Here is a 26,747-nt window from a genome sequence, read left to right on the forward strand (position 1 = left end):
TTAAAAAAAATCAGGTACACCCCAAAACCGCTAGAGGTCTGAAAACCATTTTTTTTTTTATTAAACCTTCGAACTGCCCACGCAGGTCTTAAGAACTTGCCACATGTGCACAACAGGGCCAACCTACTTGTGGGTTGCAACTGTGATTCGTCGATAAATTTGTTGGAAAAACCTAACAGAGATAACACGGAATAGATAGGAGGCAGAACCTCTTTATCTAATACCAACTAAAAGGAATTAACTGTTGGGAGCTTGCAAACTTACCTCTAATTGGACCATTGGCCTGTCAACTGTTAAACTCCAACTTGCCATTTTTTAACAATGACGATGGTGGTGCCAGTGGCTTGGTGCTTCTAGTTTCTGAGTTTTTAATGGCTGCTCTGATGGAGAGTAATGCCTTTGTTATCAAAACCAGGGATCTATCATGGATTAAGTAACTTATCCAATAATCCCTCCCATCAAGGTAGTTATTGGTAAATGGTTCTCCCAAACCCCCAACTAATTATGTTGACATTGCATCATAGGCCACATCATCTTACAGTAACAGGATAACAAAGTAACTTTTCTTAAGAAGGGAAAAAATGTAGTAACGTACATGTTAATGTAAACATAAAAAACGAAGATAACAAACTAAGTTAAACAAAAATGATACGGAGATTTAATGTGGTTGACACACCAATATGATGTGCTACATCCACAGGCGAAGCTAACGATGATTCACTATTTGACAGAAGAAAATACAACAAAGATCTCTCAAGAACAGCCAAAACTCGCAACAATAACTCTCCCCAGAAAACCCTAACTCAAAAATCCCCAAATATCACTAACCTCACAAAATTTTCCTTTTTAGGTCACCACCAAAAATGTCAGAGCTGAGCCAACTTCGAAACGGGTACAAGAATTCAAGAACACATAACATAACCTCTACAATCCAAGTTCGTACTCTTACCCTCTTTAGTATGTGTATATAACATGTACACACTTGTGTATTGAAAGATATAAGATTTCCATAGCCTGAAGGGTTCTCACGAACAGTTTCAGAATTTCCCTTATCCAGAAGAATAGTTGACATGTTCTGTCGCACTCAAACTCTCACACATTATCCTATTGGTACAAAGCATTACAAAAACAATTATTATTACTAATTAGTTTATCAACTCAACACCAATAATAAGAACATTTATATTAAATAAATCAAGTTATTCATATAAACTAAACAGACTAAGTATTCATAAAACCACGGCAAAGGAGGAATTCCTTCACCAATGACCATCATTGGCCTGGGATGGATGCCAAAGAACAATGGAAGGTATTACAAACCTCTAACCAATAAGGAGAAGTAATAATGATCCTAGATGAATGGGTATTTCTTTTACCGTGGGTAAAGGAAAACTTTCTCCTAAACTATATAACCATCCAAGACAACTCAACATCAACATGACATTATACACAGTTATCACCACATTAATTATTTTAATATTAAAAAATATTTAATGCATTATTTTATGCATATATTTACAAAATATCCCCACTTAGATCTTAAAAGGCTTGGGAAGGAGATGCCTCTTGAGATTTTCAGAGGCTTTTAGCTTGGTCTTGATCCTTGGATTGGACAAAGTGCTTTCAATTGGATAATTTAAGAACACAAAATTTCATCTAGTGAGTTTAGAGGGGGTACTGCAGAATTTCTTGTGACACATAAATCTTATTAGAACTATTTGGATTACAGAAATGGTATATCCTAATACCAATTGAAGACATCAACTTAAACAGGCCATATCCATAGCAGAATATGCACTCTGCTGGTCAACATGGAAGGAGAGAAGAAAAGTTAGGAGGTGTATGCAAAGATTTGTCCATTCTTTAATTGTGAGTTGAGCCAACTCTGGGAGGAATTCAAAGATGTTCCAGCTGACCCCTACTGGGAATAGGATGCCTGAATCCTATTCACAGACTACTTATTAATTTTTTCCTTACAAAAATGAGAAACAAAAGGCCAGTTACTATTAGACTTACCTCAACCTCTACTTACTGAATTTAGACAGCCAATATGTAAGTTATGAGGGTGCTAACCCTACCAAACAAGATATTAATTAGATCAAATAATATTTGAAAAATACTTTCCTGGTGGAATTTTTCAAATATTGGTGTGGGACTTTAGTCCCACATCGGTTGTGAAGAAGTAAATCATTTGGTTTATATATGTTTGTGATGTTTTATCACATGTTATATTTAAAAAGGATTGTATGATGCACTTGCAAACAAGGACAATGACCGTCCAAACATGTGCACAAGCATGAGGCACAATGTGACGCTTTGATGATGCACTTTGCACTTCACACTTGCACATCATCGCAATTAGACGCCTTAATCTTTCCAAGATCAACGATCTGTGATTCAATGTAGTGGTTCAAATTTCACCGTTGGATCAATGTCTGGTTAAAGGGGTGCAAACCCTTGGCACAAACGTTGAACCCACTAGTTGTATGTAGCCCATCCGTATAACCATGAGAGCCCAATGATCATGACCCTTTAGAACAGACATATGAGCCCTATGGATGTGACCCATCCAAACAGGCTTTGTGAGCTTATAAATGGCCCACCAAATCTATCAATCATATAATTAAAAAAAGGGAAGCAATTTTCTATCCTGGAGTGTGGCCTACGCCAACAATCCCATATGTGTATCTCTCTCCTCCTTAAAACAAGGGGGTAGAGATATCTTTTCACTTGGGGAAGAGAGAGATAGACTCATGGGAGTGTTGGCGTAGGCCACACTCCCAAACATAGATCTTTTTCCCTTAAAAATAAAAAATCAATTCTCTAATAGTTTCAAGTGATTACTATCTTTGCAATCAATAATCAATCCAACCCGATTTATCTTGGGAGGCAAGTTTGTTATAACCCATTTGCAATAGGATGCAAATACTGTCTTAAGGACAAAACGACCTCATTCAACTCAGGCTGTCTCTCTGTCCTCTTCCTTTTGATTTTAGATTTCTAACAATTTTCTCATGTACATCAGAAGTCTAATGTAATTCAAAATCTTTGTATGATGTTTGCCCATCATTACGATAAGCTCCCTCATGAACATTCCATATAGGAGTAACAAGAGTTTAAATTACTCAAGGATTACATGATATTGGCCATCTCTAAAATGTCAAAAATTATCTATATCTACATTTGCATCCACCACAATAGCTCCAAACCCGCAACCGAGAAAGACATAAAATAACATCATTAGAGGAGAATCTTGCACTAGACTAACTCTATATTTCGCAATCTCAGTTGGAGTCACCGTTCATATTCAATCTGCAATAGCTGGTAGAGTTCCAACATTTAATCTATTCAGCACAATGTTTCAAGAGAAGGTAGGATGCCTCAATGTACACCAAATTTTCACTTTCTCAAGCATTCTTGTCCCAACTCCAATTTTCACAACCATCAGAGAGCAAGAACAGCAATTATCATACTTTCCACCCTATCTTTTCATTAATGTTTCCCCTGGAAGAAAACTAGAAATATTCATCAGAAAAGGAATTATAATTTTACTAAATGAAAAGGAACTATACATTTATCTACATATTTTCATATATTTCTACATTTATCTTTAATTTTTCCAGCTTATTAATATATCAATGGAGTGTCCCTTAATTAATTGTTGAAATACCTCTGAATACCAATTTTTTTATTCTTGATCAAAGGGAAAAGTATTGGACACTTTTTTACATATGTATACGAAGGAAACAGTGTCTGGGGCTACAAGCTTGTGTTAGTTTGTAAACCCAGTAATTTGATACATGTCATATTCTCGAAAGGCAAGAATGCACAATTCTTTTAGTTAAACTATTCCAAAACGCATCTCAAAATGTAACCTTCATTTCTACGGTAACAATGACAACAAACAAGAACATCCAGAAGATGCAGTGCTCTTATTCATCCATTCATCCATTGTCGTCAATGGGATACATTATATCCACAAAAGTTCTTATTTTGGGGGCTGGAGGGTGAAACTACATTCAAGAGAGTATTGTTGAAATAAATGGTCAATAAAAATTTTAGCATAGAGAATTGAAGTCAATCATGAGGTTAGGAATCAAACTAACAATAAATACAGTTAAAAGTATAATATATTGACTTCTTATGTTTCCTATGTTTGAAAATCTCAAGGCAAAAGTCACCCAAGAACTTGGCATAACAAAGGGATGCATGCCATTTAATAAGCTACTGACCTGATCCCCTCAGGAACTTTCTTAGTGAAGTTGAGTCGAACTTGCTTCTTCTGCTTGAGAGGAACTGGCAAAGAAGTATCAGTAAAGGATATATTCATCAGCTAGCACATCAGAGAAACGTGTAAGAGAAACAATAAATTACAATTGGAACACAAACCTTCTGTCTTACTATGCTTGTTGGATACAAGGACAGAGGACTTCCACTCCTCATAAGCACGCTTTTCCATTTTCTTATGCCTCTTGTAACTTGGAAGCTGCAAAATACATTTTTTGTTGTTAGAATCCAATACCAATCAACAAAATAGTTTGCAACTAAGAAAAATTCCAATCAATCAGTAGGATAGACATTAACAGTTGCCACAATCCAATATTGGAAGTTGTAAATACTGCAATTCTGTATGGCTCTTGCCCACTTTCAATGACCCAAAATATTCCTTATCCTACAGGTGCTGTGAAGAAATGGATACCAAAGTTGCAGCAGATAATTAATGACCCTATTATTCACGGGATCTTGAAAAAAAGCAAATTTTTCTGAACTTTTTTAATACCAATTTACATTTGGTTTCTCAAGACAAATTTTCACTGAATTATTTGTGACTTTGCTAACTGTGGCAGTGACTGATGAAAAGGGGTGTGGGCAGATGGGGCAGCAAACTAGTGACAATACTCCAGACTCTTATGGCAAACAAGCGAGGCCTTGTAAGACAGCTCCCAATACTAAAATTCATTATTATCCTTGCCAAAAAACATGAGCTTTATTTTTTAGAATTAAACACCTTCAAGGTAAAATTGAGGCTAACGTTTCTATTCAATTACATTCCCATAGAGCAGAAATGATAAAACCAAACTAGTTTAAGTAGAAATCAAATTCTGAAATGCTCACACATGGAACAAGCATGCAAAACTCTGCTGAAACTGAATTTTCTGCAAACATCATAACTGGTGGTCTTAGAGTTGTGGTACAGCCCGAGGTCAATATTAATCCACAAAACAGTGAATGAATCTTGGAGACAAGAAGCCACTGCAATAATCTATCGTTTGGCTAAGAGAAGGAGCCATCACATGCAATGGAAAAAAGAGCATCCCAGTGCATGAGGCTCCCACTACTGCAGGTTCTGGGAGGGGCAAATGTATGCAGCCTTACCCCCTGCTTTGCAGGAGAGGCTGTTTCCAAGTTTCAAACCCACAACCAACAGGTTGCAATAGCGCAACTTAACAGTTGCACCAAGGTTTGCCCACTCATATGAGATAAAGTAATTTGCTGTAGGTAAGAAGCCATCAGGTGTTAGCAGGTATAATTCCATGTGTGTACTATATCAAACATTTGCAATAAACAGGTACATGTATCATGCAACTTGCAAATAGACAAAGAATACAGATTAAATATTCTTAGTACCTCTAGCCCATCTTCATCATCAACAGATGACTCCCCAGATTCATCGTCATAATCTTCACGTCTCCTCTTGCCAGGTAAAGCATCTAGCAGTTCTGTTTGTGAATGCGACAGTTTCAAGAGATTGGCTATAATCAGATTGGATGTTTGATACTCACCAACAATCATGACGTACATCAAGCCAATGTCAAAGCAATGGTCTTATGGTTAAGGCAAATGAATGATAAATAGGGAACAGTTTGGAAAACCAGCCACCAGTATGCTAAATGTCAGGTATATATATACCTCTGCTCCCTTTCACAGCTTTTGGGTCTTTCTTCTCCTTTGAGATTCCAAAAACATCAAAGCAAAGATCTTTCATAGAGGTAGAGACCTGCAATTTTAGTTCCATATATTCTATATTAGAAAGAGGAAGATAACTAGAACAAACAAAATTGAACTACTAAAGACTTCATTTCTTACACTAGTGAACTCAGACTCTGATGTGCCACAGAGCTCAATCAACTTCAACTTGTCTACTTTAAGCTGTGAAGAAAGTAAGCATCCAATATGAGAAAACTAACTAATCCAATAACAACCCCCCCTGGAGTTGGTGTATGTGTGTGTGTAAAAAGACTCGGCCACCATAAATCTTTGTGAAAAAAATTAAGCATTCCAACACAAGAAGCAATAACAAAATCGGATGCCTAACAATCAACTTCCAAGCAAAGACAATTATGTTGTGTATGTCTAGAGAGAGAGAGAAAACATGTGTGTATGTGCATGCACGCGCACACGCTACCTTATGTCTTTTTGCACACAGATAGAAAGCAACAGCTGTAAATACAGGCCGAGTGCAGTCTGCACTCGACCGCCGAGAAACTGGTAACGCACTGAGAAATCGCTCCTTGTAGCTGAAAAACAACATCATACGATAAGTTAATCTGCATTTACACAAAACCACAAACCTTCAAACTTTAATTAATATATATATAAACACAATCAACAGAATTATAAAATAAGCAGCAGTATATCATACTCGAGCACACCATCTAATCCATGCTTATACTCATCCAGACCATCCAACCGATGTTTTCACAGATATATTCTGTTCCTATACTCTCAAATAACCATGATAAATAAACCAATATGTTTATGCTGTTAACAAAAATGCACCCAATTAGGCTGGATTGTTCAGAAATAAAAGAAACAAAGGCTGACATGGGAGCCATGGACCTTTCAAAAGGAGAGGGGGTATCTCCAACTTGCCTGCATTTGCATTTCATGAATGGAAGATTGAGTATTAAAATACCACCTCCTTATGTACACATTTTATCAAGCACATGGTAGAGATCATACATTCCACATTATAAATTACGTGATTGTGCCATACATACACATTTTATCAAGCACGGGGTACAGATTCCAAGTAACAATGGATAGATTAAAAACCAGCTAAGAATCTCAAAACTCTTTTACTCGAAGTGATAGTGCAGCTAACCAATCTTCAAACTGAAACCCCTTCAGTATTATTGGGATGGTATTCACTCACTGATAGAGATTTAAGTAGACAAACACTTATTTATTTTTAATTATTCAAGAATATTTTTCGAACAAATCTACCAGGAAAAACAATAAAAAGAAATGAAAAATTCCCGTAACACAACTGAGCGGAGGAGGAGATGGAGAAGAAACTTACAGAGACAACCCCTTCTGCACGAAAGGAATTAGTCTAACACAACCAAATTGGATTCCCAATTCTCTGGTGTCCAGCTTCATCCTACAGTGTCGATTGTGATTCATTTAATTGAAACGCTCAATAAAATTGCAGTAGATAGAATTCCCAATTAAAAGAAGTGAAGAAAATAAACACTCACTTGACACCGAGGCCATTCTGCATCGCATTGAATGACCTGTTATATGCCTTCTCCGACATCCCACTCAACCTAATCGCAGCCTGCCGATCAAATAAAACCTGCAACCTGGACCGATCAAATGCAACCAAACAACAAAAGCGAATGAGCGAACAATTCAGAAAACTTAAAATTAGGAAAAAAGAAAAAGATTAAATAACACAAAATCCACAGATTGAATATATAGAGCACCTCGTAGCAGCAATTTCCAAGCAAATCACTCCTTTGCAATTCTCTCCCTGCAATTGATAACAATAACCAAATCAAATGATCACGAATTAGCCAAAACTAGACGACTGAGAAGCAATCAAGGCGAAGGCGGAAGATGCTTACGACTCCGATGATGGACGAATCAAATTGAACGTCGCTGAGACGCCGAAGCTCTTCAGCCTTACGGATTAAGACTTTGGCATCCGAAAGCCCTATCTTCCGCGCAATGTCTGAGAGATCCATTTTCCCTTTTCTGTCGAAAAAAGGTTGAGTCAACTTATTGCTTTGCAAAGAAGAGCTGCATTATAAACCAGAGTAACGAGAGAGAAACGTGGATAAAGGGGTGACGGGGCGACGGGGCGACGGGGCGGGAAGTTGGGAGTATGCTTTTCAAGTTTTGAATTCGGCTTTCCCGTTTTATTTCTCGCGCCTAAAAGAGCGAAAATTCCCCGGTAAAAATTGGCGCCAAATAGAGAGCGAGTATCTCGCGCCATCGCGTGGTCAATCTTGACCGTCGATCACAGGCTCAAAGCGACAATATGACGTGGAAGTATCTCTTGTTACTCTCTAGTCTCTTTACCCTTTAAACCAGAATAGGGTCTCTTTAGTCTTTACACTTTTCGCAAAGAAATGTAAGCGTAATAGGGATTTACCCATCTAGTTAGACACTTAAGAGGGATTTGCTTAGCCGTTTAAAAGGGAGCAATTAAATAATGGGAAAGGGTTCCTCCCGACTCTAAAGGAGGAGGGTGGAGGAATGTGCGCATCACACCAATGGTCTTGAAAAACAGTATCATTTACATAGGATTCACATGATTAGGGCAAGAGAAAATAATAAAGAACATTGTGTAAGAGGAAAATGGTATGCTAGCATGTGGAAGTTATTTTTAGTAATTTATTGAGTGCATATTATGGGAGAGAGTTGGGCATGCCCCCAACTTTCTGTAAGCTAGCGGCATTCATCAATTATAAGGTTGGACATAGGAGAGCAAGGGAGTCTTTTCAAAAGGTAGAGAGGAGAGGACGACACAGGTTGGGCACCCTAGAGACACACACACAACCTCTTTCCGCATATTATAGCATATTATATATATGGGATAGGGTTTTATTGATATTGTTTTGTACATAGGGGGAAGAGAGGTCATTCATGCGAAGAAGATGAGAGAGAGAGAGAGCGTGTGTGTGTGCTAGTATACCTCCTCAGAGCACCTTTTCCCTATGTACATACACCACTTTATATGTAACTTTTATCGATCTAAATTAATGCCCTAGAGAGTATAAACAATGGCAGGGTTGATTGTTTTCTTTACTTGGTTGAGTGTCGGTTCTCTTGGTTGAGTAGACTTTCCTTAAACAAATGCTTTTAAAATTAGGCTTTGCCCCCACATGGGTACATTGGATTATACAGTGTCTCCATACCATATTAAGGTTAATGGCTCGGTTATAGGTGTTACTCCCCAACATGACTTTCAGTAAAGTTGTCTTTTGAGTTCATGTTTGTTCATTTTGTGTCTGGAGATCTTCCCTTTGAAATTCCTTCATGTTTTTTCTTTGCAGATGATTGCATGTTTTTTGCACTTAGAGTCTCACATATACATTTTCTTTGCCGATGATTACATGTTTTTTGCTAAGGCGACAATGTTTGAGGTCAGCATATAGTCACTCTTCTCCGTTTATAATGCCTAACATATTTGCAAGAGGTAAGGTTTCATAAATCTAGTGTTTACCAAAAAAAAAAAAAGGTTTCATAAATCTAGTCTCTTGTTTAGTCCAAACACCTTCATTGGCGTTCGGAAGTAAATCTCTAAGCTTATAAGGTTTGTGAGTTCCAAAATCATGGAACATGTTTGTGGCCAAAAATGTCGTGGCTGCAAATCAACATTTATTTAGTGGGAAGTCATCCCGAACACAGCTTTGCCCTATTGATTCTACCCCTGAAACTCTGCTTCACACTTTGGTGTAGTGTCAGTCTACAGGGTTTTGTTGGCGGGCTTCACCCCTTAGTCTCAATGTGTGCGAGTGGAATAGTTTTGTTTTCTAGCATAACAACCCTAATCTCTTGTTTACCATGAAATCTCTAAATCAGCTACTGTTGGAAGGCTATACTGTAACCAATAGGTTTCCATGAAGGTGCTCAATGCCTCTGTTTTAGCTGTTTTTCAGCAACTCCTCGCCAGCATTTGTTCATATCTTTACTGATGGTGCTTGGGCGTCCAACCTTGCTACTGGGGGCGTGTCTTGTGATTCCAGATGGCTTTGGTCTGTTTTTAGTAACAAAATGCAAACAATGCAAAGATTTCTCTGCTTCTGCCATGGAAGTCGAAGCAATCCACAATAGCATTATTCTGGTTCTTAGCTTTTCTCTTCAGCATTTGGCTATTTTTTTTCAACTGCAGTTAGTGGTTGCTTCTCTTAATATTGTGGTTGAATCCCCGACTCGCATCATCAATAATGATATACTTTTTTTATTTCTTCCCCCCCCCCCCTTTTTTTTTTTTTTTTATTCTATGAAGGCTTCTCCTTTAATATCAGATGAAAAAGAGCAATAACAAAGAAAAGTTCGGCAACCACCAGAGGAGAGATGGAGCAAAGATTATTGACAAGTTTGGGAGGTGACCAATATGGAATAAAAAACAGAGCCCAATATTTCTCAAGAATTATTGCCTTTAATTCCCGCATAACTCATTATATAAATAACCAATTTGTAGATTCCAGAATTAGAGGCACATAAGATCCAAAACAAAATTCTACTATTTCATCACCAAAGTCCCCTCAAGTAAAGCTAATGAAAAACCTCTGTAACCTAACCCCACTGCACGTAAGAAGCCCAATGAAGAGGGCAAAAAGAATAAAGAAGACAGCAACTTCCTAAGACGCAATGGTAGCAGTCATACAAAGTAGAAGATCGCCATCAAAGACAACAAAAGGGCCACCATCCTGTCACCTGGCCCTTCTGCAACCATCATTAAACTTCAACTAAGCCATGACCAAAAGCAGTGATATTAAAGACATTGTTGTCTAAAAACAATTAGCTTTCTTCCTCGCCACCACCTTCCTCATCATCATCATCATCATCATCTTGTTCATCGTCGTCTTCCTCTTCGAAGCCATCAACACCCTTTAACTGAAAAAAAGTTGAATGTTTCAAAAAATAGTAGAAGCAAAAGGGAGTAAATCTACATCATCAGCCACTAAGACTTCCAATAAATTTAAAAATAAAAATAAAACTCAAGTGACTCCCATGATGAAGTGAAACTCCTCTACATGGCCCAAATAACAGAGTAACTACATTAATAAAAAGATGAGAAGACATCCATAAATTACACAACCAGAACTCTCAGATGCCAGAATTTTAAGCCTCTATCGAAAGCAGGCATGGAAAACAAAGCCTAACATCCGCAAGGAATCACTACACACCCATAACAAGCGCCAGAAGTGCCATAGGTTAACAAAGCCTAACACCCACCCTGAATCCCAAAGGGCTGGGCCAAGGCTGGGTTTTTAAGGCCCCGGCTTGGCCAAGCCCCATGCCCTGCCCTATATAACTATAAAGTAAATATATGTATCACGCAAGATAACGAACACATATTAACATAATTTAGGGGAAATATCATCCCCCTCCCCTCTAAGTTTCCTTAATATCAACCCAGTACCCAAGTTTTGGAAAATGGTAATGCCCCCCCCCCCCCCACTTTTTAAAGATTCTATCAACCATACCCTAAGGTGACTAACTCTGTTAAAAAAGCATATGAAAAGACGATATCACCCTTTTTAATTAGAGTTAAAAGGCAGAAGCCTTTCTCCCTTACAATAGGGGAAATCGAGAGAGAGAGAAGAAGGGGGAGAAAGAAGAAGACACCAGCAAGCATCTTCCGCCATTGACGACCTGCAAGCTTCCTCCGCCAGAAGTGCGACGCGGAGCGAGCTTTGGCGACGGTGGAGCTGCTCTGCCGAGTGCTAGCGAGTTGTGCGGCCTTCGCTTCCCAAGCGTTGACGGTTCCGATTCTTGTGAAGATCATATTGAAGATATCAGATATGGCAACAGAGTACGCAGCGGGTGCTCTGCTGTCGCTGTGCTCGGCGTCAGAGCAGTTGCAGAGGGATGCAGTGGCGTGCGGGGTGGTGACGCAGCTCTTGCTGCTGGTGCAGAGTGATTGCACGGAGCGAGCCAAGCGCAAGGCACAGTTGCTGCTTAAGCTTCTCAAAGAATTGTGGTCCGATCATTCCATTGCCAATTCCGACTACTTTGGTGGCACTGCTGTCGTTCTCTCTTGAGATTCTTTTTTCTTTTTTTTTTCCTCTTGAAATTCTATCTCTACGCTCTCATCCTGTTTGGTTGAATGATTCATACCCAACCAAAACGAAGGCCTACCCAGAAAGCAAAACAAAGGGATGAGAAAGGGAAATTGAGTTTCAGATTATTGGTATATAGACAAAGTGACAAACAGAACATCTTGCATGTATTTTTAGATTTTGTATGTAAGAATTTTGTTCTTTTCATTTAGAATCAAGAATAGATTTTTCAATTGGAGTAAAATTGAAAGAAAAATAAGAAATCTGAAATTGTATTATTCCCTTAGAGATGATTATCGTTGTTCATTGTTTCATATGATTACATCTGTTTAAGTTTCTTGGTTGGCACCGACGGAATAAGTTCTCTGCTTTGACTATCAATTTAAAAAGAAAGGCTTGACCATGACGGTGGTGCTGGCGGAAGAAGACGAAGAAGAAGAAACGCAGAGAGGAATAAGAGGCAAGAAGAAGATCTTGCGGTGGTGTTCGTCGTTTATGAGAAAGAGTTCAAGGAGATCTTTTTGATGTTGTAGGTGTGAGGCATGAAAGGAATAAGAAGAAGATATAGAAACCAAAAAGGGGTTTTGGTCTTTTGGGATTGCCGAGGGTAAAAATGGAATTAAATTAGATTAAGGGTAATCTGGGGTTTTAGAATAATTGGACATGTCCATGTCATCACTTAATGGCATTTTTTAACGGTTAGGGGGGGATTGTCATTTTTCAAAACTTGGGTATTGGGTTGATATTAAGGAAACTTAGAGGGGAGGGGAATGATATTTCCCCCATAATTTATATTAGGGCTCTTCTATACATCACTACGAAGAGTAAAACAGTTCACTTCAATATACCTTTTTTACCCTCACCAAATACTTTTCTGAGTTGAAGTGGAAGGATAGTTTTTGTAAATACATTTCTACGGAGTCACTATATCAATCCCTCCCCCTTTCTGGTTTCCACTCTTCCCTTATCCTGCGGCTCCAGCTCCCCACCCCTCTGCCCATGCCATAGCTCCTCTCCACCTCCCCCTTACTCACCCTGCCTTGCCCTCCCCTGCCCCTCCCTTTGCATCTCCCTCTACTCTCTCTCTACCCACAACACGCCCCTCTCTTGCCCTCTATGTAATTCTCATAGCCTTCTGCCGCCAAAAACCTCTTTCCACTACCCAATTTGCATCCCTTAAGTTGAATATCAAGACAAAAGTTGGAACTCTGACTTACGTGGAATATGAAGACAAAAAAAGTTGCTGATGGAAACATTGGAGTGATGATTGAATCTGGAATTAAATTTCCAGTTGGGAATCCAGATCCAATCTATTTGGGAACATGGAGACACTCGAGGAAGGAAATTAAATAATGTCTTTGACTTGGAAGTGATTATCCCTTGCAGTCGCAACTAGGTGGATTCCTTGATAAATCCCGTATATTCTTCAATAATGGAGGTGAGTTGAGCCCTATTGATTTTATTCTTCTAATTCAGGTCTACTCTATTAGAGGGGCTTGATTCTCAAATATGCATGTGGGTGTTCTCTGCAGTGGGCACTAACCCACACAAGAGGGGCTGAGAAACTGTTGATGTTGCTCCAGCTGCTGCAGTTACAACACCAATCAAGTTATTCACTCTGCAAACCCAACCGACGCTTGTAAACCTCATGCAACTCCATAACAAACAACCCAACATTGTCTCTACTGGCCATAGCTTATCTTTCGGAAAACATCAACAACAGGGGATGCAGATAGAGAAAGACAAAGTCAGTCAGAGAGGGAGGAGGAAGGGGCAGAAGATGTGAGGGTAGGGCGAGCAAGGGGGAGGGGAGAGGAGAAGCCAGAGAGGGAGGGAAAGAGGAAGCTGAAGCCAGACAGGGAGTGGGAGGGGGTGGGAGATGCAGAGGGTAAGGAGGAGGGAGGGGGAGCCCATGTGGGCGCGCAAGGGGAAGCGAAGAGGGGGAACAGAAGAGGGAGGGAGGGGGAGCCCATGTAGGGAATTGGTACACTTTTCTTAGTCTGTGAAATTCCTATATTTACCCTCAACACATCGAATAACATGACTAAAATGTATGGGGGAAAAAGCCCCAGTAAAACAAACCATTTCACTCTTCATAGTGCAACGAAAGATTACCCTTTGTATTAATATACAGCGTTGATTTAATATATTAAATCTTAAATATTTATTAGAAATTATTTTCTCAATTTTTGTGTATAAATGACAAAAACATGCTAAACCTTGTCTACAATGAGCCCAGAGAGCTAGGCCTGGGATGAGCCCTGAGAACCCCGGTCTGGGCCTAAGTTTTCAAAAACCCAGTCCATCCTGGCCTGGTTGCACCCCTAGGCTAGCTAGTAGCCTAGTACTACTTTAACATAGGGCATTGAGAGAAGACAAGACAGGTCATTTGCTCAAGTCCCATAGCAACATGTTAGGTATTCGCTACAAGGACAATAAAGCAGAAAAGCAGTTTTTATTATGCTGTGGAATTTCAAGAAATCTAAATAAACAAGAAAAATGACTCAACTCGTACAGATAAATCAACCATTTCCCTAGCAATCTTACTACAAGGCCCAGTGGGAGACAGGTTAATGGGGCAACACTCATTAAGCCTCCAACCAAAACCCACTCCACAAATAATGATCAAAAGCACTTCTAGCAGTCTAGGAGAGTTAAAGCAACAACCTGACTTGCATCACTTTACCAACAGACCTTGTGGAAAAGTTAACAATACTTCATGATTATGAGAAATAGTACCCTTATGCAATGTAGTTAGAACCTTAAGAAACAAAAACTGAGTAACAAAATTAGAGGTGCATTTTTTTTTGTACAGCAGTATGAAAGTAGTAAACGAATTTAATGTTTGGTGCTTTGTACTAAGGAAATTTAAGTAATCAATCACTGTGTTAAGAGTTGATTTAGACACAGCTCATGTCCCGTTGTCCACGTACATTTGTCAACCTATTTCTAGTAAAGATTTCCATCACATATTGTACAGTTTGTTTTTTCATTTTTTGGGTTCATATCATAGTTGGAAAACCAGGTTTTGACGAGTCAAAAAATTGTAAAACCTGGTCATGAGTCATGTAGACTCTGTCAGTGTTAAAAATGACCAGACTCGGTCCGAGTTATTATAGACTCGGCATTTATGCCTGGGTCACACAAAACTCAGTGAGTCCAGTCAGAACTCTCTCTACCAACGGACATTTTGTCAGTTTCAATACAAAGGCTGGCATTTTTGCATAGGAAAATGTATAAATTCATCATTAATAAATATTATTAATAAGCTAAACGGATATATTTATGCACTTCCCTTTCCCTAAGCAAAAGACCAAAGGTCTTGCCCCACGGTGGACTGGATTATATGTTAATGTGTTTTCCCAAAAAATGATTATATATTAATGTATTTATTCACATTTAATAATGAATACTAATAATGAGGGCTTTGAATCTTTTTGAGAATGAAATATTTAATGTTTCTCAATTAATTTCTAATTAGGAAAAAGTCCAAAGGTCATGCCCACTCTCGGTATTATGTATATTAGTTATTAAATGTATTTAAAAATTAAAAGAACATGACTCGCCTTGAACAGGTTTGACTTGTCCGAGTCACCAGGTTTAGAGAAAAGCCAAGTAACTATGATTCATATTTGAATTCAAGAAAATCCCCATGTACTCATAGTTTTACACAACCAGTTGCCGAACTTGTAAGATGTCAGCTTAATTATTTTGTAAAAAGAAAAAAAAGGAAGCACCGTCGACTTATTGGAAAAAAGGAGTCAAATCACTTTGATCGCTTGTTTCAGAGAAATAAGTGGCTCACAAGGAATGGAAAGAAACATATTATATTTGATCTCGAAGTCCTCATATAGAACTTCTTTCAGTCTTGGTTCACGGTTTGAGTCTCCATTCACCGATTGGCCCGATAACGGTGACAGTATTTGGTTCCAGGATTGGATCTCGCTCGTTCTTATGGCAGAGCACGAGGAGATTTATCATCAATATGATGATGGGAATGGAAACCAGAAGCACGATCGGGGTCTTCGTGGTCGAGGGCGTCCTTATAGCGAGACGCCACCAAAGCGTCTCCTATGACGATGTCATCACCAAGAAGAGCATAACGCTGAAACACCCGTCCTGGGTAAACCTGGTCAGTACACCACCACACAAGAATGTGGTGGCATAACGCAAAAAGAGGCCCGGATGAAAGAAAGCCCCTCAAAGATGAGTATCGAGGCCTAAGGTTTGAAAACAGAACATGAAATGTGCAATTCGGTCGCGTGGATTTAAAGGTTTAGAGAATGGACAGGGGAAAAAAGAGGATTAATATTCAACAGCAAGGATGGTGCCAAATAGTAGAGCTTCAAGAAGAAAAGTCAAAGAACATGAAGCATAGATCAGTAAGACTATTGAAAAGAGTAATTAGACTAGCCTCAGAGTTGGCAGCCAGGGTCACACCACGAATCAGTGCCCACCAAATTTAAAAGAGTTTGCAATTTCTAAAGAAAATAAAATCACAGTCAACAGTGGTCCCTCTTTTCCGTCTTTTCCCCTTCTCTTTTTCCCCTTAATAACTAGAACAGCAGCTTAAGAACTGAGAATTGCAAGTCCCCATCCAACATAAAAGATGCATGTCTATTCAAAAGCTTTATGTAATAAACTGGGACTTGGTTTCCAATCAGTTAAACATTTGGGCTTCAAAAAGGCCAAACTAAGACTAGTTCAAATTTGAATGCAACGACAATGAAAACAACAAGAACAACAATAATATAACATAGGTATTCCATGTTCAGAAAAATCATAGTTGTCAAAGTGACTAGGCAACCCAAGGCGTTGGAAAGGCGCCTTGGAGACTAGGCACCCATCTAGGCGAAGCCTAAGGCATGCAGTATATAAGTATATGTAATTTAACATTGATAATTTTACCAAATTGTGCTACATAGAAACCATATGAATGCAATAATATGATAGAAGTAAGCTAATAATGACCTAATATGAGAAAACCATCATATGATAAACAAAGTATAGGATATAATATAAGCATTCATAAAAAAAAAAAATGAACATAAATAAATAGAAAACTCGTGAAGTGTCAACAAGGCATGCTGTTGCCATCGACCCAAGAAAGAACCTGGACGCCTAGGCGCCGCCTTGACAACTATGTAGAAAATACTTGAAAATTTCTATCCAAAAAAGTAGCATTATCAGGTAATTTTACCCTTTTCTTTAAATCTCACTCCTACCTAGGGCAGTAAAAAACAGTCCCTCAGGACAGCTTACAATAAAACCCCTTGCCCTCCAGAAGTATAGCTGTATAGGTAGGGATATCAGAAGTCCCTTTTCCTTTGTATGATCAAAAGATCCACTGGAGACCATCCGTAAATAGATTAAATCAGTAACTTCCATGAAATAGCTAGAAATCACTGAACTAAACTCCCATAAACTTATACAAGGATGGTCAACGACCCTCTCACCCTCAATCAGTTGATAATGTCAATTCTCAGAAATCTAATCATGCAAGTAACATACTCCAGTAATCCACCATTTTAGCCCACCCATCGTGAAAAAAAAAATTTTGATTTTGCAAAAACCAAGGCTCCCTGATGTAGATTGAAGCATGAAGAAGACCAAAGGGGTAAAAAAAAAGTTACAGTTCAAGTGAACAGTACCATGCGACACTGTTCACGGGAACAGTGATTTGGGGGCTGACATGGACTGCTGGCTAAGAGGAGTTGATTTTAGTACTGTTTTAGGAATCCTAGTTAGTCTAGTTTCTATTTTATAGGTTTTATTAATTAGTTTCTTAATTAGATTAGGATTGGGTTGTTTTATTATAAATACATGTATGTGGCTGAACAGAAAAGTGACAGAGATTGAAGAAAAAGAGCTATTGATGAAGCTGTGAGATGCGGCAACGGTGAGATACAGTGGGTGAGAGGATAATGAGCTGAGACAGCCTGGCTGAGATAGCTCATCCTATTCCCCCCTTCTATATCTCTTTCATCTTCTTACCTAACCTTTGAGGTTCTTCTTAATATGTAGACAGCAAATAGCAATAAAAAAGTGTTTCAGTTATTTAATTTTATTCTTTTTATTGTATTGATCATGCTGCAACCGATCTCCTGCTAGGGATGTCAAAAACATAGTTATCAAGACGGGAAGGCAACTATGGCGTTTTAACGAGGCAAAATTCATGGCGGCAAGGCACCCGCCATGGCGTCCAAGGCAACCAAGGAGCCTGGACACCATCGTGACGCCTTGATAACTATGGTAAAAAAAAACCCGGCCATCCCGATCCGGCCCTAACTCCACCTAAGCCCGGACAGGGCTGGGCCAGGCCTGTGTTCTAGACAGGGTCGAGCTGGGTTTAGTATTTTGCTGGCCCTGGCAAGGTCGGGCCAGGCTTGGGTTGAGGCCTTGGCCCTGGCAAGGCCAGCCCGACCCTGTATACACGATATTCTTCTATATAATGGGCTTTGTTAAGTGGGTTGGGGCTATGTATTCATATATATTATATGTACAATGGGCTTTGTTAAGTGGGCTGGGGTTGTGTATACATAATATATATATGTTAAGAGGGTTGGAGCTTTGTTATTTGTTAAGTGGGCTCATTGGGCTGTTATGGGCTGTTCACTATTCAGGGCCAATCAGGGTCGGGCTGGGCTTGGGAAAACCCTGCCAGGGTCGGGCTGAGTTGAGGGTATGCTTGACCCTGGCAGGGTCTGGCTGGGCTTGAGTTTAGGTTTAAGCTGTCAAGGTTGGGTTATGGTTAAGGCCAAGCCCAGCCCAGCCCAGCCCGACCCATTGACACCCCTATCTCCTACTGGTTTCCCTGGTTCGAGGTTGAGTTTGCATTATTCCATACAAGAAATACTAGTAGAGGAGATAAAAGAGACGTCTGGAAGAGCCTTACTTCAAAAGAGCCATGAACATCATAGTAATCATTAACAGTATCTGGTAGAAGGTTTGTTAGGAGAAGAGGGGAACTTGGTAGAAATCAAAGTTGCAGGGGGGGGGGGGGGGGAAGAGTGCCCGCGCACACAGACCTCAGGCTACTCAAAGCATAAACTCAATTCATTCTTCAAATATCTTAAACGATGGGGAGTTATACCATATATAAAGAGAAATAAAAGACTCCTAAAATAAAGACTAACTCTCTAACTAGGAAACTCAGAACAATTGGGAAACGTAATATCCTACGTAGCTAACTTCTAAAAATTCCAAAAACTTAAACTGAACCCGATTCATCTCCATCAGGATACCCAATTGGGTTTGGGAAGCTCCAAGGTAGTGTATCTACATCAATTTCCCTGCTGTTGAGAAAAACTCATTGTAGAATGGTTGAAATAAAAGCCCACGAGCGAGGGCTATGGGTTCCATGGCTGGAAAATCGCGGGAAAGAACGAACTCATGATGTGGAATAGCTTTCACTACACTGGAATCCGTCGTTACTTGATCCACGATCTACTCATCTTGTGTTCCAACTATTGGCAGTTTTGGTTGAGGCAGTATTACTGATGCTACCTCTTTTGGCTTGGAACAAACGTCTTCAACTAATCCATGAGGAATGAATGTATGGGGCATGTGAAAAGGATGTAGGGTGCACAAGTTTCCGTCACAATCAATGATGCCTTTTCGTTCTTCTGGCCATTCACAACCCAATTTAACAACACGTCGGGGAGAATCAAACACTTCACAATGAGCACCATCACAATAATAAGAAACGGAGAATTCAATGAATACATAATCCTCAGAACGAAGAATGATCTGGTCGTTCTTTGATAACATCTCTACCACAGATCGAGAGATGAAATTGTCATCCTGCCCTTCATCAATAAACAGCATAGCAAGTTTTCCATTGGGCAATCGAACTCTAAACTTGAACACAAAGAAGTCCATGGCCATGGTTGTATTCGGAATCAGTAAGGGTCCACACAAATAAAAGGATGCCCAAATCAAGAGTCAAAGGCAAACAGTAAATAGATGAAGTTTATGACAATAATGGCAGGATTGTAAATAAGTAGAAGTTCCTAAAAGGGGCAAAACTGTAATATTGAAGTTCTAGAAGGAACACAAGAAATAAGGCATAAGGGGAAGGGTGGAGGCAATAATTGCAGAATTGTAAATAAGTAGAAGTTTCTAAAAGGGGCAAAACTGTAATATCGACGTTCAAGACGGAAGAAAGGAACACAAGAAGTAAGGCGTACGGGGAAGGGTGAAGGGTAATCTTGGAAACTAAGTGAAAAAACAGGGGGGGTAAATCAGTAAAAGGAAATAAACAAGATCGATTCGAAAGGCAGACGTAAGAAGGGGAAGAGAAAAGTTACCGTGTTCGACTGGGAGTCTGGTTCTCTCTCTATTTTGTTTACTACTACAAGCGGGGTAGTTCACAGAGGAAGGACACGAAGATGGGGTTGGGTTTAGGTATTTTGAGATTTATTTTAGTGGGAATCACAGAGGGGTTTGCTACAGTTGGGGTTTCACTAGTGGGATTGAAGGGTAGGGGTGGTCAGTGGAAACGAAGGAGAATTTTTCTTTTAATTGAACCGCAGAACAATAACAGGAAAGAGAGAATAGGGAAGGGAATGAAAGAAATTGTTTGGGGAGGAGATCGGCTCTGATACCAAATTGGTGGAGGGCCGGTTGGGAGAAGAGGGGAACTTGGTAGAAACCATAGTTGCAGGGGGGGAGAGAAGATATCGCATAAGAAGAAAGGGGGGGAAGGGGGGGAAGGGTGGGAGACCGGGAGAGTGCACACGCACACAGCCCTCAGGCTAGTCAAACCATAAACTCAATTCATTCTTCAAATCTATTCAACGATGGGGAGTTGAACCATATATAAAGAGAAATAAAAGATTCCTAAAAATAAAGACCAACTCTCTAACTAGGAAACTAAGAACAATTGGGAAACCAAATATCCTACATAGGTAACTTCTAAAATAAAGAGAATAAAAAAACTAAAAGACATTATTTCCCCAAATAACATAAATTCCTAAAATCCTACTAAATTCCAAAAACTCAATCTGGACCAGGTTCATCTCCATTTGGATACCCAACTGGGTTTGGGTCGGTCCAAGGTAGTGTATCTGCATCAGTATCTCTCCCTATAGGGGAAACTGGTCATGCCACAGATACGTCAAGAATCCACACAAGGATTCTGATTTCCAAAATGCACCCTCTTTTCTTTGGCTCTAGGTGGAGAAAAAAAACAGCAAGAATGAAATGTACACAGCCATCTTTCTCTAGACTGCCCAGGAAGTCACTCACTTGTTAGAACCTTCTTGACAAAGCAGATTATGAACACATCATAGAACCAACCAAAACTTACCAAACCACAAGATTCGATGTGGAGGCCAACTTTAAAAAAACAATCCTGGGTTTATAGAGCACATTCAAACTCCTAAAGCATGATAGTTCGTAATGAATAAAAATAAGGATAAAAAACTGAAGTAGAAGGGCGTTCAGAATAAAATTTGATACTCAAACAAACAGAAATTATAAATCCAAATGAATGATACAGAGCCCTGAACAAGTAAAATAGTGAACTTATAGAAGTTCCATTTAGCAAATTTAAGCACTTTGGACTTTGGAGAAAGAAAAGTGTTGAACACGTGAAAAAGAAGGATAACTTGGAGAAGTTCAAATCTAGCAATTTAACCAAGAAGACAGCACAGCATCCATAAGAGTGTAAAAATTTGAAGAGAAACACGACACATCTCTACATACCTCTTCGTCATCTTCATCTCCATCAAAATCCTCTTCATCAGCCTCCTATTGTCCATTCACCCACAAAAAATAGGACAGTTAGAAAGAGAGGGAAAATTATGCAGTATTGAACTCTCATTCAGGATTTTATGTTCTTATTATAGACAAAAAGAAGAAAAAAAATTACATTGTTAAAATATTTGAGAGGGTTGGGCCATAAATCTTCCTTGATTATCTCAGCCACCTGCATGTAGAAATGAAAGCTCATTAGCAGATTATTTCACCTATGGAGAATGGAAAAAAGTTTCTAATTGTCATTCAGTTCCAATTCCTGCTAAATTCATACAATCTGATTCCAGTGTCAAAGACTGATGCAGTTGTGTTATCATGGTCCAGCCATGACCAGATCTGGAAACCCATACCCCAAAGGAGAATCGGGCTAACCCAGTTTTTTGGACCAACAAGGGTTGTTAGGGGTTAGTTATTTGGGTTATTATTTAGTTATTTGGGTTTACATCTTGGAAGCAGTGCTGCATTTTCTTTGTTCTTTTCTCTGCAGTCCTTTTTTTTTTGGTAAATCTTTTTGCTTCTTAGTCACAAGTATTTGATGCATCTGTTACTATTCTTAGAGGTCTCTGTATACGAGTTCATCATGGAGAATTGTGCTTGTTGTACAATTACCCACCAATAGGAATTAAATATTTCCCTGAATTCCGCTGAAATTTATGAGAAGTAAATAGGACCAGCAGCAGGTGCTATGTGTAATTCATCAACTCGAAATGGTCATCTCCTTGATTGACACTCTTGGAAGGCATCTTGTTGGATCAACCCCTTTAAAACTCTGGTTATTTACAAAATTGTCATTTTCCTTTAATGTAGTTCAGAAGAACAAAAAGACCCACAACAAACCAAACCATTGGATTGGACCAAGAATGGACCAATATGTTTAATTGTGAGTGTTCCATGGATTATATGGGCCATGGGCTAAGTATTTTTGAATTTTCTATTGTAATCGGCCAATTCTATAAGCCCAAACATGAGGGATTTGAGTCCTCTACGGGATTAGGTATTAGTTTCTATTTTGTTAAAATCTAGAAGAGTATCTATTTTGTGGAAACTTAGGTTGTAACTAGCCAGGGATTCCTCCATCCACACATGGCAGATTTCCTATTTTGCTTATTCCATGAAGTTATAAGGGGATCATACCCACCCCAAACTATTTGAGAAATAATTTCGCCTTGAGATTGTTGTTAGAGGCAGAGCATGGTTCTATGGGATTCAGGACTACTCTAGTGATGCAGTAGGTGTTTGGTGGGATGTCAACGCTGGAGTTGATGGGATTCCTTCTCCACAATTGAGTGAGAAGCCTAACATATCCTTCTTCTTATATTAACAGGTCAGATTTCTCCAATATCTACAGCTTGCACATACCAATGTTGGTCACAGTTTTCTATTGGATTTTGATTTATATGTAGAAAACCTAGGACCTGTAACCAGTAACTTGAGAGAGAAGAGAATATGGAAGAAGAACTGATTATAATGCTTGAGCGCCTTAATCGACCACCCAGCCCCTTTATTTATAATAACCAAAATTACACCTTATTCCTACTCAAAGTAGGAATGCAACTTATTCCTAATCAAAGTAGGAATGATTCCTAATCAAAATAGGAATGCCCCCCTTGCCTATTCCTATTAGGAAGTCCCATTACAACTAGGAATCCCAAATAGAGATCGGTTAAGGGGAAACAATATAGAAAAGGAAATAAAAATAAAAGACAAAACTAATAAAACCAAAGGACTAAATCACCCCTATCGGGTAATTTAGCCTATCTCAACACTCCCCCTCAAGCTGGAGCAATACAAATAAGTAAAGAAAGAAGATCCAGCTTGAACTAAAGAAAAAAGAACTCCTAATAATGCTAACCACTCCCCCTCAAGTTGGCGCATACAAGGTACTAATGCCCAACTTGAACAAAATGGGAAAAAACTAAGTTGCAACAGAATCCAGCTTGACATATGAATGCAGCTCCCAAATAAACGGTCAAGAACTTGAAAAAATAGATCTTCAAAACTTGGACAGACTTGATCAGCAAACCGGGACTGGAATGTCTTCCAAAAAAGGCAGCTTTCAACGATCTTCAATAGCTATCCAGTGATGAATCTCAGATTGTCATAGTGACATACAATCTTGAAGTGAAATAACTGGAGCAGCAAACAGCGAAAACAAACCGAATCAGGCAGCGAAAAAAAAAACTATATCAACCCAATCGAAAGTCCTCAAATAGGCAACAACCAAATATCTTCAATACTTCAATACTTCAATCTCCCCCTAATAGTAAACTCAGCCCAATAACAAAGTAGATACCCATTTGCAATGGTGAAAACTCTGATCTTCTATGCTTTGCACCAAGTGTTCCTGCAAGTTCTGCTTCTACAATGTTTGCAGGTGTACTGTACATAATCCCCCCCTCACGTGTAGTACACGTGGACATAACAGAGATAATGTAAAAGACAGGGCAAAAACATAATATTCCAGAATTTTCTAAAAGTGCTATGGGTAATTAAAAAGGAATGGCAAAATTATAATTTACCAGAAGTTTCCAAAGGTGTTATGGGTAAATACCAAAGGTATGGGATATGAAGGGAATTAGAATTATTGAAAGAGAATGGTGTTGGTAAAAAGGATGGCATGGCTATAATTTGGTGGAAATCCACTTTTAAATACAATCTAAGCCAAAGGGCAAACTGGTAATAAACCAGAATTTTCAAGGGTCAATTGGGTAGGCAAATAGGGGAATGGATGAAAAAGTAATGGCAGTTCCGTAAATAATCAGAATTTTGCAAGGGCTTTTTGGTAAACAAAAAGCAATGGGATGCAATGAGTAAAATAACCAAAATTTCGTGAATGGCTATGGAGGGTGGCAATCTTGTAAATAATGTAAATTTAAAAACCCATTAAGAAAATTGTAACAAAACAAGGATATAATGGGCATTAAATTCAAGAGGAAAGGACAGAGTAGGAATTTCAGAGAATATAGGGGCAAATCAGAAATAACTTCAGGATAGAACAACTTTTGTATATTTTTAAAGGGCTGGCCTTGAGTGTAAATACCAAAAAATTGTGTCTTTCTTCCTTACGGTTTCTCAAACCAAGAGTAAAACTTGTTGACAGAGGAGCAACACTAGGCAATAAAGTAGGATTTACCAAAAACGATAAAGTAGGAGACAAAAACGGTAAAGAAAGTTACAAAGGAAAGTTTATTTTCTGCCTTCCATAAAACCAGAACCAACGGTGGGGCAGGGCGGTAACCTTGTAACACCATGGCGATAAACATGGGAGAGAAAACCAAAGAAGAAGGGATCTCACCAACAATAGCAAACCGAAGAAGGATCTTTCTATCTACTTCAAATCGGTACCAAATCAGTGGCCAGTGATGACATTAGCAGAGGCAAAAACCCACAAAGCCGCAGAAGGCAGCATTGCAGAACGCAGAAAGAAGCTTGCGACACTTAACCAAGAGATTGCATAACAGGTGCAATCAACAACAGCTAATCGATACTCAGATCAGCAGTAGTAGCCATGAACCAATCCTTCGAACTGGAAAACACCATAAACCGTAGCAGCGGCAGACAGAGGTGGAACCAGCGGAAAGGAATCAAGAGACAAACCAAGAAAACCAGGAGACAATTCAACTGCGGCACTCGATTCAACATCCATCAATAGCAATAGATTGCAGAAATCTTTCAACACCCCAAAAGCGGAAACCTGCTTCTATGTCGATCAGAAGAACTCATCACCGACCTCCAGCGTGAAACTCCACCGTGAACCAGAGGCGAAACCAATGAATCGAGGTAAGAAGAAACACACCGAGAAACCCAGCAGAAATACCAATATTACGAGAAACCAGATTCATAGCAGCAGTACTCGCAAGAAAGAAACCAGAGCAACAGCACTCGAGAAGAACACTCCTTCGATTGACAAACAAAACCCTAGTCCTCCTTCTTTTATGAACTAGGGTTTTCTCATCCAACCCAGAAACTTAAACGACCCTCAAAACTGCAAATTGTGAAGAGAATCAGTCACTGATTGCCTAGCTCTAATATCATGTAGAAAACCTAGGACCTGTAACCAGTAACTTGAGAGAGAAGAGAAGATGGAAGAAGAATTGATTGTAATGCTTGAGCGCCTTAATTGATCACCCAGCCCCTTTATTTATAATAACCAAAATTACACCTTATTCCTACTCAAAGTAGGAATGCAACTTATTCCTAATCAAAGTAGGAATGATTCCTAATCAAAATAGGAATGCCCCCCCTTGCCTATTCCTATTAGGAATTCCCATTACAACTACGAATACCAAATAGAGATCGGTTAAGGGGAAACAATACAGAAAAGGAAATAAAAATAAAAGACAAAACTAATAAAACCAAAGGACTAAATTACCCCTATCAGGTAATTTAGCCTATCTCAACAATATTCTTCTCACTAATTGCTTGTAGTTTTGTCCAAACCAAGGTACTAAAACTCGGGTCTCGGTACCAACTCGACTCTTGGAAAAACCGAGACAAGTCGAGATCTCGCCGAGTTGGTGCATTTTTTTTTGGTCAACTCGAAGCCTCAACTTTGGGTCAACCCAAGATCCGAGATCTCACCGCCAAGATATGTTGAGTTTTGTCCAATTAGGTAAGGTATTTAAGTGGTAGGTGGGTTAAAATAATGGGTTGAAACCGAGATCCAACCGAGATACGAGATCTCACCGAGATATTGCACTTTTGAGACTCGTAGGCAGTCTCGTCTTGGATTTTTCAAAAACCAAGAAACTCGGCGAGATCTCCCGAGTTCTCGAACTATGGTCCAAATAGTCCATCGAACTTTGGTATTGGTAGTGCTATGTTTCCTCTTGTGGTGTCCTGTGGCAGTAACTTTCATGGCTTAGTTGCTATTTTCTTCTAGTTTCTATTCCTATACTCTCATCTTGCTGTTTTCCTTTGGCTGCTATTTCATACTCCTACTTTTTATTTTGTTTACACTTGCTATTT

At 39.2% G+C, this 26,747-nt stretch overlaps 2 protein-coding genes across 5 annotated transcripts in view; both read right to left on the bottom strand.

Annotated features, from left to right (window-relative positions):
* Positions 1-3,155: 3,155 nt before the first annotated feature.
* LOC122670855 (origin of replication complex subunit 6) lies at positions 3,156-26,255 on the bottom strand. Of its 3 annotated transcripts, XM_043867865.1 has the most exons (14): positions 26,252-26,255; positions 18,899-18,910; positions 11,083-11,087; positions 7,851-7,977; positions 7,710-7,756; positions 7,482-7,586; positions 7,304-7,384; positions 6,407-6,518; positions 6,088-6,150; positions 5,911-5,998; positions 5,629-5,720; positions 4,390-4,486; positions 4,233-4,296; positions 3,156-3,504 (listed from the first exon to the last, which is right to left on the bottom strand). In XM_043867865.1, the coding sequence occupies exons 4-14, from the start codon at positions 7,968-7,970 to the stop codon at positions 3,468-3,470; spliced, it is 906 nt and encodes a 301-aa protein (XP_043723800.1). In that variant the 5' UTR covers positions 7,971-7,977; positions 11,083-11,087; positions 18,899-18,910; positions 26,252-26,255; the 3' UTR covers positions 3,156-3,467. The 3 variants fall into 3 exon arrangements, with proteins under 3 accessions (XP_043723800.1, XP_043723799.1, XP_043723801.1); XM_043867864.1 differs by lacking the exons at positions 11,083-11,087; positions 18,899-18,910; positions 26,252-26,255 and having other exon boundaries at positions 7,851-8,029; XM_043867866.1 differs by lacking the exons at positions 11,083-11,087; positions 18,899-18,910; positions 26,252-26,255 and having other exon boundaries at positions 3,156-3,515; positions 7,851-8,029.
* Positions 10,378-26,747, bottom strand: part of LOC122670856 (NAP1-related protein 2) — a 30,221-nt gene continuing 13,851 nt past the window's right edge. The window contains exons 8-11 of one of the 2 annotated variants that reach the window (XM_043867868.1): positions 21,895-21,951; positions 21,749-21,773; positions 15,999-16,007; positions 10,378-10,808 (exon numbers count right to left, since the gene is read on the bottom strand). In XM_043867868.1, the coding sequence (XP_043723803.1) occupies positions 10,756-10,808; positions 15,999-16,007; positions 21,749-21,773; positions 21,895-21,951 (144 nt within the window). In that variant the 3' untranslated portion in view covers positions 10,378-10,755. Of the gene's footprint in view, positions 10,852-15,998; positions 16,008-21,728; positions 21,774-21,894; positions 21,952-26,747 lie in introns of both variants that reach the window. The other variant, XM_043867867.1, reaches the window with a different exon arrangement.

This window comes from Telopea speciosissima, chromosome 8 (assembly GCF_018873765.1).
Source record: "Telopea speciosissima isolate NSW1024214 ecotype Mountain lineage chromosome 8, Tspe_v1, whole genome shotgun sequence".
NCBI classification, from domain to species: Eukaryota; Viridiplantae; Streptophyta; class Magnoliopsida; order Proteales; family Proteaceae; genus Telopea; species Telopea speciosissima.

What these genes read in the sequence shown, in the direction of transcription:
- LOC122670855 (XM_043867865.1), bottom strand. Translation starts at nt 7,970, where the DNA reads ATGGATCTCTCAGACATTGCGCGGAAGATAGGGCTTTCGGATGCCAAA. An exon ending in CAGAATGGCCTCGGTGTCAA is followed by an intron (nt 7,385 to 7,481) that starts GTGAGTGTTTAT and finishes TCGACACTGTAG; the next exon opens with GATGAAGCTGGACACCAGAG. An exon ending in ATGATGAAGATGGGCTAGAG is followed by an intron (nt 4,487 to 5,628) that starts GTACTAAGAATA and finishes TGTATTTTGCAG; the next exon opens with CTTCCAAGTTACAAGAGGCA.